The following is a 13,711-nucleotide window of genomic DNA, read 5'->3' on the forward strand; positions in this document are numbered from 1 at the left end:
CCTGGTGATTTTGTTATCATTTGGTCTTATGTGTATCATATAATTATGAGTATATACTGTACTCGTATAAGTACATTCGTTTTTAATTTGATTTATGTTTTGCGTTTTATATTTTTTCATCATTATCGTCTTCGTTACACTTTTCAAGTATCGTAGTCGTTAATTTGTGGTGGGACCGACGAGGCTGCTGTGAACATTTGGTAAGTTCTGGACGTTATGGGCTCAGTTATCTGTGGATGTTTGTGCTGTGCTGCATGATCACATCTCCTCATCTTGAATTTCAACCACAAGTTATCCGTGACAGCGATGCATATTCATGATTTGAGCGAACTTAGGCTGGTTTTTTTTTTGGCTGCCGTGCCGTAGGTTTTCTGTGTTGCACGTCACAAATAACACATTAAATCTATAATTTATTTACTGAACTAGAGTCATCAAAGAAGTAGCTGATCCTCTCCCCCCTTCCCCTCGATCTACACCTAATTCGATAGGGTTCAAGAACGGTTTATAATGAACTTATAAACAGCTGTGGTGCGTCCAACAGAACTTAAGCTGTTTTACGCAAACCATTTACGGCATATTCAGACGGACGATTGTACTATTATACTTGTGGTGTTAGTAAACAGTTTAACAGCCGTATTAAAAGACTCACTAAAAATATTTCGACTGTTTTTATCGGGTTCCCAGATGACGCTGTGTACTGCAGTGTTTTACAGAGTATGTACGGAAGATAAAAAAGTGGCTGCCATAACCACAGCTCCAAATGTGCTGTCGAACAGTGGTGCCATCTATTGGATTTCCAACCCAGTTTGACTACCTTTACACTAGCGGATTTCCAACAACACTTCACTATTTGTGAGTTTGTTTGTTTGTTGGTCCAATCACCCGTCGAGGGAGTCTCTTCCCTATCTTCCTTATACCTGTATAGTCTTTGAGAGTTTTAGAGGTTTACCCTTGGGTCCCGACTCGTTAAATGTGGAAAAAATTTAACTGTAGTTAGACAAATATATTGAACAAACAGGACACTATGGGTGGATAGGCTTTGAGCTAAGTGGAATCTTGACATCTTGGGCTAACACCGTGTGTCTCAGAAAGTTGCGGGCATTGTTAGCCTTCCTCCTCTCACCGCTCTTTTCCCACTTCTTCCTTCACCTCAGCCTTCCGTGTTATACACAGAATACAAATTACAAATGTCTCACTTTTAATAGATGTAACTAATAAGTTTCAGGAGTTTTTAAAAAGGATTTTATATTCATCCATAAGTTAAGACACATTAATTATCATTATGTATCATTATTGCGATTATTGTACTTGTACTAAGTAACTTATTTGTAGTTGTGCTATTATGTTGTTCAATTATTATTTTTTTTCGCAGTGACCATTGAAGTGATGATATTTATTAATATTGTCTCCTCGCCCACAGTATCTGATGTTTCAAGATGGCTTCCATGGTGAAAAGTTGAAAGATGCCCTGGAGAAGTACTGTGCTAACCTTGGGGTGGAAATCAAATATAAAATGGAGACCTGGTGGTCCATCAAGAAAGGGGTGACGACCGTGTACGAGCGGGAGAAGGACCTGGCGCGGTTCTCCAGGACCGTGATGGAACTCGTGAGTCTTGGTTCAGACTGAGTGTTACAGTGTGCATAGAGGGTCTCAATGAAGTCCATCTTTGCATTTATGAAGAAGGTGGTAAATTAAAATTACTCTCCGTGATATAATAGTGAGCATCTTCACCTCATGAGCAGTAGAGAGGGGTTCAGTTCTAGGCAGTAACTGGAGGTGTTCGTGTAGTGGAGGGAAAATTAGGCAGTGCGGTTGGCAAGTCGCTTGGTCTCACTGGAATACACCTTGACGCTCAGCTAGCTAACTAAGGGTGTAATTACTGTATGAGCGACTACTGTTACAACAAATAAGCTAGTTCCAGTTTATTTACTTCAATGTATACTTTTCGTAGAATAGACGAACTTTATATATATATATATATATATATATATATATATATATATATATATATATATATATATATATATATATATATATATATATATATATATATATATATATCTTGATAAAATCACACGGGAAAAGGGAAACAACGGAGCACCTTAGCTTTCGTCTTTATTCAAGACATTGTGGATCTACATGATATATATATATATATATATATATATATATATATATATATATATATATATATATATATATATATATATATATATAATTCCTGAATAAAGCTCGTTTTAGGAAGAAGCTCGGTACACGTGTCCAGCAGGCAACGTGGAGTGCGACACAAGAGAATTTGTTAATAATTTATTTCTTAATCAACGACAAGTAGTCTTATTAGGTTATGATTAACCTTAATGCCAGAAGCTTGTAATTATAAAATAATATTTATTTAAAAAAAAAGTGTGGGATCCCTCCCTAAGCGTACGTCCTCACAGAATTACTTAGAGAAGCAATTTGGGATTATCTTTCAACACAAACCAATATTTATTTAGAGTTTAGACCTTTATTTAGACAGCAGATTTAACGCTTGCTCATATGCATTTGTGTAGGCAGGTGTGGTGTACAGTATGAGTGTATCTACAAGACCCTAGGTAATTTTCTCAATGTGGTGGCCTCGGAGAGGTAATGTTAAAACGTGTTATAAGCCATAAATATTGGAAGAGCGAATAATGTGTCTGTGGCATAAGTTATCAGAGACATTTCCTTCTAGCACACACATGTGACTGGTCAGAAGAGTTTGAGATAAAGCTGATCTAACACTATAGTACCATAGGTGGTAAACCAGGATACTAGGGGTTGAAACAGGATACTAGGGGGCTGAAACATGATACTAGGGGCTGAAACATGTTATAGGGGGCTGAAACCTGAAACTAAGAGCTTAAAATTAATAGTGGACACAGAAAACAGGATATGTTATAACTTAACTTTTAACCTTACCTAACCCAACCGTTTCTACTCGATCACTACCTTAAATACTCTTGTCTCATTTCTGCTGTCAGGCGTTTAATAAAGACAAGGACGCAAGAGCTACTGCAGATATCTTGTCTATCGCGACATCCAAAACGTCTACCAAATACACCATGCAAATGACTCGCGCTGAACTGGCCACCCAGCTTGGCATGCTTCCTAACTCCATCTTCATGAATCGGGTGAGTGAGAATTATCACAGTTATTATGCTGTATACAACTTTTCATTGTTGATTTTATGCTTGTGCAAGTAAATTCGTTTATGGAGAATATGCAGTATACGCCAAGAAAATATTGGTTGTCCATAAGTCGACTGCACATACTACAGTAGTTAGGTGAGGAAGGTTCTGCACTATTTAGATTAGGTTAGATTTATTTCTTCAACAAGTTTTTTTCCTCCAAAGTAAAAATCGATTTAAAGTTTCATTGTAGCTGAAAACGTGAATAGTCAGTAGGTAAATTATTGTAACTGGGTGCCTTTATCATCTCCTATTTTGTTTACCGTAGTTATTCGAAATAATGGACTCGGACAAGAGCGGCTTCATCACCATCAAGGAATTCTGGGATGTGATGCTTGTGTTTGCTCAGGGCACACCAGAAGAGAAGGCCAAACTCATGTTCGACATCTACGACATCTCCAATTCAGGAAACATCTCCTCTGACGACCTTCGGAAAATTGTCAAGTAAGTGGTCTTGCTTGTATCTCGTAGTGTGTTTGTGTGTGTCTGTGTTGTGAAATGAAATGGAATGGGTCGCAACCAACGTCACCTGGCAGAAGGGTAAGGGTCACATTCACATGGTAGTTAACTTTAAGGTATTGAAGATGTCTTAGTTTATCTTTCTGACCAAGTGCTAATATGGTTTATTTTTGCTATCTATCGTGTCTTTTATTGTTAGTAACATTAGAATTATAGCCCCCGGACTTACCCATGTATGTTTGTGCACTCAACGAAATTTCAGTGACATAGTATGTTAAAATATAGAAAAAAATTGGTAGTAGCGGAGCGGCGCGTCCTGCTTCCTGCCAACAAGCAGGGAGCTAATCTTTTTATACCATATGCAACATTCTATATCATGTTTCCTTCTGTTCCAGTCGGTCTACAACCTTCAGTGCTTAAAGCAATAATGTCGTATTTTGTGTGTCATTGTATTTAAGATATGTGTTCAACAATGAGATACTGATGCTGATTTTCTCACCACAGGGCGACCATGGGCAGCGAGGCCAACAACCAGGACTTAGATCAGGTTGTTAACAGTATGTTGCAGTCCATCGGTCTCAGAGAAGGACAGAACATTGATTATGACAACTTTAAGAAGATAAATAGCGCTCAGGGCAACATATTTGAGAATGTGAACATTGATATAACACAAACTACCTCGGGTAGGATGACTCGAGGCTTCAGTCTATACGGCTACGTGCCTAAGGGAGGCTTCGCTGCCAAAAGTGTCAAGAAATCTGACGACATACAGGTTCCCGAGGAAGAAAACACCGGTGAAGCAGTCGTGACTGGCCCTGTCCGGAAACAGTGGAATATCATGATCAGCAACATTAAGGTCAACTCTGTGTTCTGGTTCTGGGGATTTCTCTACACCATAGTCATGCTCCTCATCTTCGCAGAGAGAGCCTACTATTATTCGTGAGTACTCACCCTATTTACCTACTACTACTATGATACTTAGAACCTACCAGTTATATTCATTACGTCCATGTAACATAAATTGTAAATTTCAAAACATAATCTCTTCAAAATAGGGCGCAAATACAATTAAGAGACATCGTCATAACCTCGGACAATGCGAAGACGTTCACTGCCTGTCAGGTATCAAGATGATTTACCTTCTTTCAGGGTGGAGAGGGAGCACTCAGGTCTTCGTCGCATCGCTGGCTACGGCGTAACAGTGACCAGGGGAGCAGCGTCTGCCATGATGTTCACTTACTCCTGCCTCCTAGTTACCATGTGCAGGAACCTGTTCTCTTTCCTCAGGTGAGCTCTAAGATCCTCCCCAGGGTGACTGTAGGAACCTTCTTCTCCCCAGGTAGACTTTAGGAACTTTATCCTTTCCAGGCAGGCTGTTGGAACATTCTCCTCCCCAGGCAGACTGTTGGCACATTCTCTTCCCCAGGCAGGCTGTTGGAACATTCTCCTCCCCAGACAGACTGTTAGAACCTTCTCTTCTTTAGGCAGAATGCAGGAATCTTCCCCTCCTCAAGTAGGATGTAGGAACCTTCTCCTCCCCAGGCAGACCGTTTCCCTAGGTTCTCGAAAGGTTTGTGACAATATTTCACTCGTCGAGGTTGTGTCTGTTGCATCAATTGTCTCACTTAAATAGAAAACACCAAGATGATGGACAAAATGACGTGGAGCCTGTGTTGATATTCTTAAAGCAAGAAGCTCTATCCACGGAGTTATGGAGAGAAATTGATATTTACGAGAGCAGATCTATATAATACCCAACACCTAACTTCCTCAACACTGGCAACAGCCCTTCCTACCCTGCAAGCCCACGTGGGGACTCAGTTTTGCAAGTCTTACTTCCATTTTAAACCTCGTTAAATCATTCTTGAATTAAGTATCATCCCCCGTCCATCATTCTAATTAAATATATTATTATTAGTGTGTGTGTGTGTGTGTGTGTGTGTGTGTGTGTGTGTGTGTGTGTGTGTGTGTGCCTTCTTTACTGATAGTCACCATACTGGGGTCACTGTACACCATAATCTGTATGTAGTGGAGAATAAACTTTCTGGACCTGCATCAAGCTGATCTACACCACATAGTATCGCTCTCTATCGCTTTCATAGTTGGAGAATGACCAAGGTGAAAAAACCCAGACTATTTCTTCTCTTCGTCTAATTTTGAACTCTCCCACAGATCCACTGCTGCCCACCGCTTTCTGCCTTTTGACTACATGATAAATTTTCACCGCTACATCGGGTTCTGGGCGCTCATCTGGACGGTAATACACGTCATCGGTCACGCAATCAACTTCTACCATATCTCCACCCAAACGCCACCGGACCTCACCTGTCTTTTCCGGGACTTCTTCAGGAGGTGACTATAGTGTTTTGGGTCTCGCGCTCGACTTATATGATTCACTGTGACATGGTTTTTGTTAGTCTTACAGCACCGAGAGAGAGAGAGAGAGAGAGAGAGAGAGAGAGAGAGAGAGAATATTTATGAATATTTTGTTTTGTGTGTTTATTTTCAAGGGATTCACGTATTGGTAGTAACGTATGCATGTGTATGTGTTGGCAAGGACTCACATGTTGGCAGAAACGTATTTACGTGTGTGTGTGTGTGCTGGCAGAACTCACGTACTACCAAAGTTCCACTACTGGTGTTGGGGGACCGTGACGGGGTTCACCGGCGTGCTTCTCACCTTACACACCGCCCTCATCTACTCCTTCGCCTACTTCGGGAGGGACAATTTCTTCCGCTGGTTCTGGCTGACACACAACACCTACCCAGTTTACTACATGCTCTTCATTCTCCACGGTTCTGGTAGGCTTGTGCAGGTGGGTGTCTACTCTTTGGCGGGATGGAAGTTGTTTTGTACTATGTGGTCTGACATCATTAAGCTAATGGCCTAGTCATCACACACACACACGTACACTTGTCATGTATAGCTAGAAACGTTTCTCACTAACACATATATATCGGACCCGCTATTATCTCTTAAATCGTTATCCTGCTTTAATTTTTTTTCCCAGCCTCCCTTTTTCCACTACTTCTTCCTGGGCCCGTGTATCCTCTTCATCCTGGACAAGTTAGTGTCGATCAGCAGAAACACGAACGAGATTCCCGTCATCAGCGCTAAGCACCTGCCTTCCAGTAAGTGCCACTGGTGTTACTGCTCCCCATTAAGTGCCACTTCCCTCCAGTAACTGTCAGTGCATTGTTACTATCCTTCAGTAAATTTCACAGCCCTCCAGTCACTGCCTTTAGTATGTGATGTAATTAACGTCATATTTACTCTACCCTCAGATGTAATTCGACTTGAGATTCAAAGACCCTCCAACTTCAACTTCCAATCCGGACAATGGGTGAAGATCGCCTCTACCGGCATCCAGAATCAGGTAGGCGTGTGTGTGTGGGAGGATGTCGAGGATGGGTGTGTGAGGAAGGTGGGTCACTGTCAAGTCTATCAGAACGAGTGTGTCAGGGGAGGCGGAGACCCACCTTTCGAGTGTATGTATTGCAGGTGAGCAGAGGAAATGAAGGCTGGATTAAGATGGCGCTCCTGACTTGGGGTATGTGAGACTGTCAGCAGCTCTGTACTTTATATTACAGTATGTAGCATATTTTGGTGGTGTTGCTGAAAAGAAACCGAGACGCTGTTCCACGTAGGTCAACACCCGGAGCAAACAATACGCGGGTGTTGCAGTGTGGATAGTTGTGCTAGGAGGCAGTGTTTCAGTGTGTTAACCCAACTTTACTTGTCATCCGTCAATGTGCGTTTACTTGTCACAGGAGTATCATCCCTTTACGCTGTCGTCAGCGCCCCACGAGGAGAACCTGACGCTGCACATTAGAGCTGTGGGTCCCTGGACGAGGAAGTTGACCGAAGTGTACCCAGATAAAGCCCCCGGTGTCAAATATCCAAAGGTAAACGACCTCTTCGCTTCTGAAGGATTCGAACTCGGAACCAAATTGAGTCCAATTTCGAGAACTTGGGTTATTATCTCTCTTTAAAAGAATACATCCTAGCTTAACGGAACCTAACCTAGCCTAGCCTAACCTAATAACCGAATGTAACCTAACCTTACCTTATTGAGGAACCTTGAGGAGATAATTATGATTCAAACATCATCTCATAAAATCATTCCACAGATAAATTTTGTGACTTTATCTACTTGGTATCTTGGCTGACATATGCATATAACGGCTATAGTACACATAAAACGAAGTTATTAAAGCATGCGGCAAGGTAAGTTATTAAGGCATGTGGCAAGGTAAGTTATTAAGGCATGTGGCAAGGAGAATTATTAAGGCATGTGGCAAGACAAGTTATTAAGGCATGTGGCAAGGAGAATTATTAAGGCATGTGGCAAGGTAAGTTACAAGATTTAGGAACTGAGGAATCTTGATATTATATTTTCCCTACACCTTTACTTCCTCTCCCTAGATCTACATGGACGGCCCATTCGGTGAGGGCCATCAGACGTGGTGGGACTTTGAGGTGGTGGTGCTGGTCGGGGGAGGGATTGGGGTGACGCCCTTCGCCTCAATCCTGAAGGACATCGCCTTCAAGCTCCAGCATTCCAAGTCGCTTTATAGGACCAAGAAAGTAAGTAACCTCTTTTATGCAGATGACACTCTTTATATGCGAGTGACACTCCTTGTCGGTGAGTGACACTTCTTGTAGGTGGGTGACACTTCTTGAACATGAGTGACACTTCTTGTAGGTAGGTGACACTTCTTGAACGTGAGTGACACTTCTTGTAGGTAGGTGACACTTCTTGTAGGTAGGTGACACTTCTTGTAGGTAGGTGACACTTCTTGAACGTGAGTGACACTTCTTGTAGGTGGGTGACACTTCTTGTAGGTAGGTGACACTTCTTAAAAGTGAGTGACACTTCTTGTAGGTAGGTGACACTTCTTGAACGTGAGACATTTCCTGTAGGTGGGTGACGTTTCTAAGATGAGTACCATTTATCAGCATATGACCCACAGTATATCATCATAAACCACTGTGGAGATGCATCACTTTATCACTGGATATCACACAGGTTATCTTCCTGTGGACGACGAGGAGTCAGAAGCAATACGAGTGGATGACAGAAATCCTGAACTCGGTTGAGGAGCTGGACAAGGAGGGCATTATTAGGAACCACATCTTTATCACCCAGTTCAAGAGCAAGTTTGACCTCCGCACCATCATGCTGGTCAGTCAATCATCATCCCCCTGTCTGCCTAACTTATTAAATTTCTGCATACAGACCAGGACCAGGAACAGCTGCAGAATTTTCATACTAAAACATCACCTTTAGGTTCATTTAGTTTATGTTAGGTTATGTTACGTTAGGTTAGGTTACTTGAACTAATTTTGGTGGTATATTAGTTTAAATTATATTAGTTTATATTAGTGATAGGTTAATCTTACATCTGTTATTGGGAAGTTAATTTACTTAGGTTAGGTTCGGCCAAGTTATGTTACGTTACATTAGTATTTTTTTTTACTTTGTGGTGGACAAAAAACACGAATGACTTTGTGCCCTTTGAAGTACAATATTGCTTAAACAGTTTATATATTAAAGTTTTCACTGTTTGGATACTCTGGCAACAACGGTGATGACAGCGCCTCTAGTTCGGGTGTTCAACGTGAACACATCACCTACTCGCAGTTTTGTGTAATAAACAATTGTTAATTCTACTATAAAAAGATGTTCTGAATTGTTTTACTTTGTTCCAGAACGATGAAGAGAGGTGTAAGAATATATACAAATAAAACTAAAATTTAGGAGAAGTAATATGGGAGTTATTAAATTTACGATGATCGCTGTCTGAATAATAATACTAATAATAATAATAATAATAATAATAATAATAATAATAATAATAATAATAATAATAATATTACTACTATTATTAATAAGTTTGTTTGCTGGACATAATAAAAGCTGCTATTGACTTGATATTTTTATACCGTGGGTAAATCTTCCCCTTGATATTATTTATGAAATGGAAATATGTGATGTTTCGGGTACAAACTATTATTATTATTATTATTATTATTATTATTATTATTATTATTATTATTATTAGTAGTAGTAGTAGTAGTATAGTAGTTGTAATAGTATAGTAGTAGTAGTCTTAGTAGTTTAAACGTTAGTAAAGCCAAGGAGTTGAAGCCAATCATGCTGTACTATTTGTATTGCAGTACATGGCTGAGCGACACTTCCAGACCGGGTCGGGCATCTCCCTCTTCACTGGCCTCCGCGCCATTACCCATTTCAGTAGACCTAACTTCCCCGCTATATTCCACGCCATCAAAGAGCGGTACAACAATGTGAGTACAAATAGTCACGGCCCTCAAAGGTTATTTTGAAGAGTCTAAACATCTCTGAAACTAAACACCTTCCAACATAAACACTTTATAGCTGGAAGACCTCATCCTTCACCATTTCACTCTTCACAACCTAACACGTCACTCCCACACTCTACACACTATCTCAGTTTCCAATTTCACACCTCACAACCTTTCAACCCCATAACCTCACAACTCACAACAACCCCTATTGGACATATACAGTACTCTCGTCTCACTACACTCTGCATACACTCATTCGTCTTCACCTAAACAATGCCCAAAACACTTTACACCCATACTATACCTCTTGTGTTTCTAGGGACACAAAACAATATTTTCTCTCACTTGTTTCACTTACTGTCATCACTGTTCGCCTACAGAGGTACGTGTCTGTATGAAGGAGTTATTGAATGCAAGTGAATCCCAGTGGGCGAGATATAGTGAGAGGATGTGAAATGGAAAGGTGCAGACAAAATATTGCAGAGGGAAAGTATAAAAAATAAGGCAAACTATTACAAAGAAGGTTTGTCTAAACTGAGAGACAACATATTGAATTCGTAGAGAGAGATTATAAAAAAAATATTGTATGCAAGAGAGTAAAAGGAATAAACGGAATATTATATTGTTACACCCTCCTCCTTTCACCGCTAAGCTAGCTAGCAAGGAGGTACTTGTTATTGTGTTAGTTGGAGAGGTCTACTAGGTTCTTGTGTAACTTGTAGAACACTCTCATCTTTTATTTTTAATATTATGGTCGAAAATAATGTGTGACTGACTCACTCCTAGCCTGCTTGCTGCTGTTATATACTGTACGTCTCGTCGGGCGCTTCACGAACATACTAGAATCACCCAGAGACTCCTGGGAGATTCTAGAACGTTCTACTCTGATCGAGGCTTACAATAATAAGTAAATCACACAAAAAAAAATGATGCATTGCAATCTAGAATATTCTTACATAATTAATACATCAATATATACATGAAGATTTCACTAGATTTGCCAAAATAACTGCTGCACGAGACAGAAAACAATTAAAACACCTAGTTTAAAAAATTATAATACGAAATTATGCTTAGGCTTAACAATATGGTAATGAAAGGAACAGGAAAATTGTTGCATGCAAGGGAAGTGAAGAAGAACGGACAGTATATTGCATGCGTAAGGCGGAAGAAGAAAATGTTGGCGGCGTAGATAGAGGAAGACAACATGAAAGAAACGCAATAGAATGGTGATTGTGGTGAGGGCGGGTGCCAGTGTGTGTGTGTGTGTGTGTGTGTGTTTGTGTGTGTTTGTGTGTGTGTGTGTGTGTGTGCGTGCGTAAGTACAGGTCAAATGAGTACTGTGAAAATATTTGTTATAAAATACAATGATCAAGTGTCTCTCAACAAGGACAAAATTCCCTACGTATGATTCTTGTATCTTTTTTCTTCCATACAGATATCTACCATCGGTGTGTTCACTTGCGGACACCAAAGCCTAAGTGCTTCAGTTGAGCAGGGGTGTCAAGCTGCCAACAAGGAGTCCGGGCCGAGCTTCAGACATTACTATGAAAACTTCTAAATTAAACTGAGATTGTCTGAATAACTTTCTTGGCAATCTCTAAATTACTTTGAGTGCTGTTTCGTAACTCTGAGAATTTACATTACATTGAAAACTTAATCACTTGAGAATTGTTTTTGACTCCAAAATATTTAATTTTATTTTTTCAAATTACTGTCAGATGCTCAGAACCTCTTATAAAACTTCTAAATCAATTTGAGAACTTTCCAGTTACTCCAATAACTCCTAAATCGCTCTCATAACTTCTAAATTGCTTTGAAATATTATAAATGAACTGGAAATGTCTAAATCATTTTGATGACTCCCAAATTGGTTTAAAACCTCTGCATTAAATATAATTTCCTCATCAATTATCTTACTAATACTAAAAGGTGTGTTTAGTGTGTCGTGGTCACCTGTGTGTTTACCATCAATCAACAGCACCACACTGCCCCTCGAGTGGTGTCAGGTCTTTCTTTGGCTCTAACTTTCTCAAGGAGATAATTCGATGATTTTTTTTCTTCAAACAAACAATACTTTAATACTGTTTAGAGGATTTAAAGACACCGTTGAAACACCGAGTCTGTAAGGCTGTCCCGACACACAGCCGGTGACACTGCCTGTTTACCCAATATGGTATCGATGGTATTGATTGTCTTCGAATATTGTTGATTAATGTTTCATAGCAACATATAATTATATTCCTACAAAATAGAAAGGCATCTCAGACAATAAATAATAGATAAAAAACCCAAACCTGATAGTGAACTGACTTTACTGAAACAGGAGTGGATCATTTTGTGCTGTGTGGCGCCAGGTTTACAATACACACGTGCATACAAGGTGATGTTTACATTTCTTATCTTTAAGTTTAGTTAGAAATACCACACACACACACACACACACAATATATCAGTTTACCCTTTTTGCTAGACACTGTCGTAAGGTTTAATATCTCTCACTGGATGTATATTTCTCCTGAGAGATTTTTGTACTTAATTCTTCTCTTATTTAAATCATGGGTTATGAAAAAAAGTTTGAAATGATAATTCATAAAATAATAAAGTAATGAGTAAATGAGACTAAAGAACAAAGGAGACTTCCTCTTGGGAACTAACAACATTGATGGTGATGTTTGTATGCTGTAGTGAGTAAACATTCATGTTCTATTGACACATAAATTAATTGATATTGTCCAAATACTGTTAACCTTAGAGTTACCTAGAGAAGTGCTGACAAATTTCATAGTTAACTAGGAGCTTTGTAGTGTCTCTTTTTAATGAAACTATTATAGTATATTGTAAGTCATGAGTGATGTAGTAACGAAGCTAAGGACAAGACTGATCAAGTTTATCATATAAGATGAAGGTCAAATGGGCCTCAGTCGTCATGGTCTGAGCTCCATAAGGCAATGCCCTGCCCAGACCATGAAGAGAGGGGTCCATGATGACGAGAGACCATTTGAACAGTTACCACTGTAGTTATGGTGATATTGTTGTTTGGTGGCTGGTTGGCTGGTTTTTGGTAAAGCTTGACGTCGACCAGCTCAGTGATGTTTGAGTCTCATTTGAGTTTAAATACACTGTTAAGGTAACATTCGTTTTATTATGAATGATCCTGTATTGTACATGTACAGATATATCAGACAAAACTTAACTGTGTATGTTAGCTACAGCTCATGATATTACATGATTTAGCTTTTCTGCATATCTTAATTTCTATATCACTTTGGTTGAGAAAATTACATGTATTAATTTTGTGTCTCCTAGTGATACCTCTTAGGTCATATAATCAGGGATGAGGGGATAATAACAGAAATATTAATGGGCAAAGTTGAGGGTAGGAGGGCCAGTGGAAGGTAGAGACTAGGATGGATGAATGAAATTAAAAACTAGGTCCTCAGAGATACAAAACCTTGGAGGATTGGTAAAAAACAGCACGAGAACGTTTAGAGTGGAGGACTGTGGTCGCCAACCCTTAGATATGAGGATGGTGCCCCGATTGAGTGACAAAACATATACGTAAAACCTTGATTTTTTTTCTTCTCGTCTAACAAAACTTAATAAAAAAAAGAACTTTTTCATGATGACGCCAGAGGTTTCATAATGCATAAAATGAAGAAATGTTGACTATATTCAGTTACTTCACCTGCCAGGGTCGTAAAGCTCCAT

At 39.6% G+C, this 13,711-nt stretch overlaps 1 protein-coding gene across 1 annotated transcript in view; it reads left to right on the forward strand.

Annotated features, from left to right (window-relative positions):
• The window catches only part of LOC121856691 (dual oxidase-like), a 40,673-nt gene extending 27,539 nt beyond the window's left edge, over positions 1-13,134 (forward strand). The window contains exons 19-32 of the mRNA XM_042352382.1: positions 1,421-1,606; positions 3,004-3,153; positions 3,479-3,654; positions 4,174-4,608; positions 4,819-4,956; positions 5,842-6,021; positions 6,278-6,485; positions 6,681-6,801; positions 6,955-7,046; positions 7,441-7,575; positions 8,096-8,257; positions 8,700-8,855; positions 9,851-9,979; positions 11,439-13,134. Coding sequence (XP_042208316.1) covers positions 1,421-1,606; positions 3,004-3,153; positions 3,479-3,654; positions 4,174-4,608; positions 4,819-4,956; positions 5,842-6,021; positions 6,278-6,485; positions 6,681-6,801; positions 6,955-7,046; positions 7,441-7,575; positions 8,096-8,257; positions 8,700-8,855; positions 9,851-9,979; positions 11,439-11,561 — 2,391 coding nt within the window. The 3' untranslated portion in view covers positions 11,562-13,134. The remainder of the gene's footprint in view (positions 1-1,420; positions 1,607-3,003; positions 3,154-3,478; positions 3,655-4,173; positions 4,609-4,818; positions 4,957-5,841; positions 6,022-6,277; positions 6,486-6,680; positions 6,802-6,954; positions 7,047-7,440; positions 7,576-8,095; positions 8,258-8,699; positions 8,856-9,850; positions 9,980-11,438) is intronic.
• Positions 13,135-13,711: the final 577 nt, after the last annotated feature.

Source organism: Homarus americanus, unplaced genomic scaffold (assembly GCF_018991925.1).
Source record: "Homarus americanus isolate GMGI-L3 unplaced genomic scaffold, GMGI_Hamer_2.0 scaffold32531, whole genome shotgun sequence".
NCBI classification, from domain to species: Eukaryota; Metazoa; Arthropoda; class Malacostraca; order Decapoda; family Nephropidae; genus Homarus; species Homarus americanus.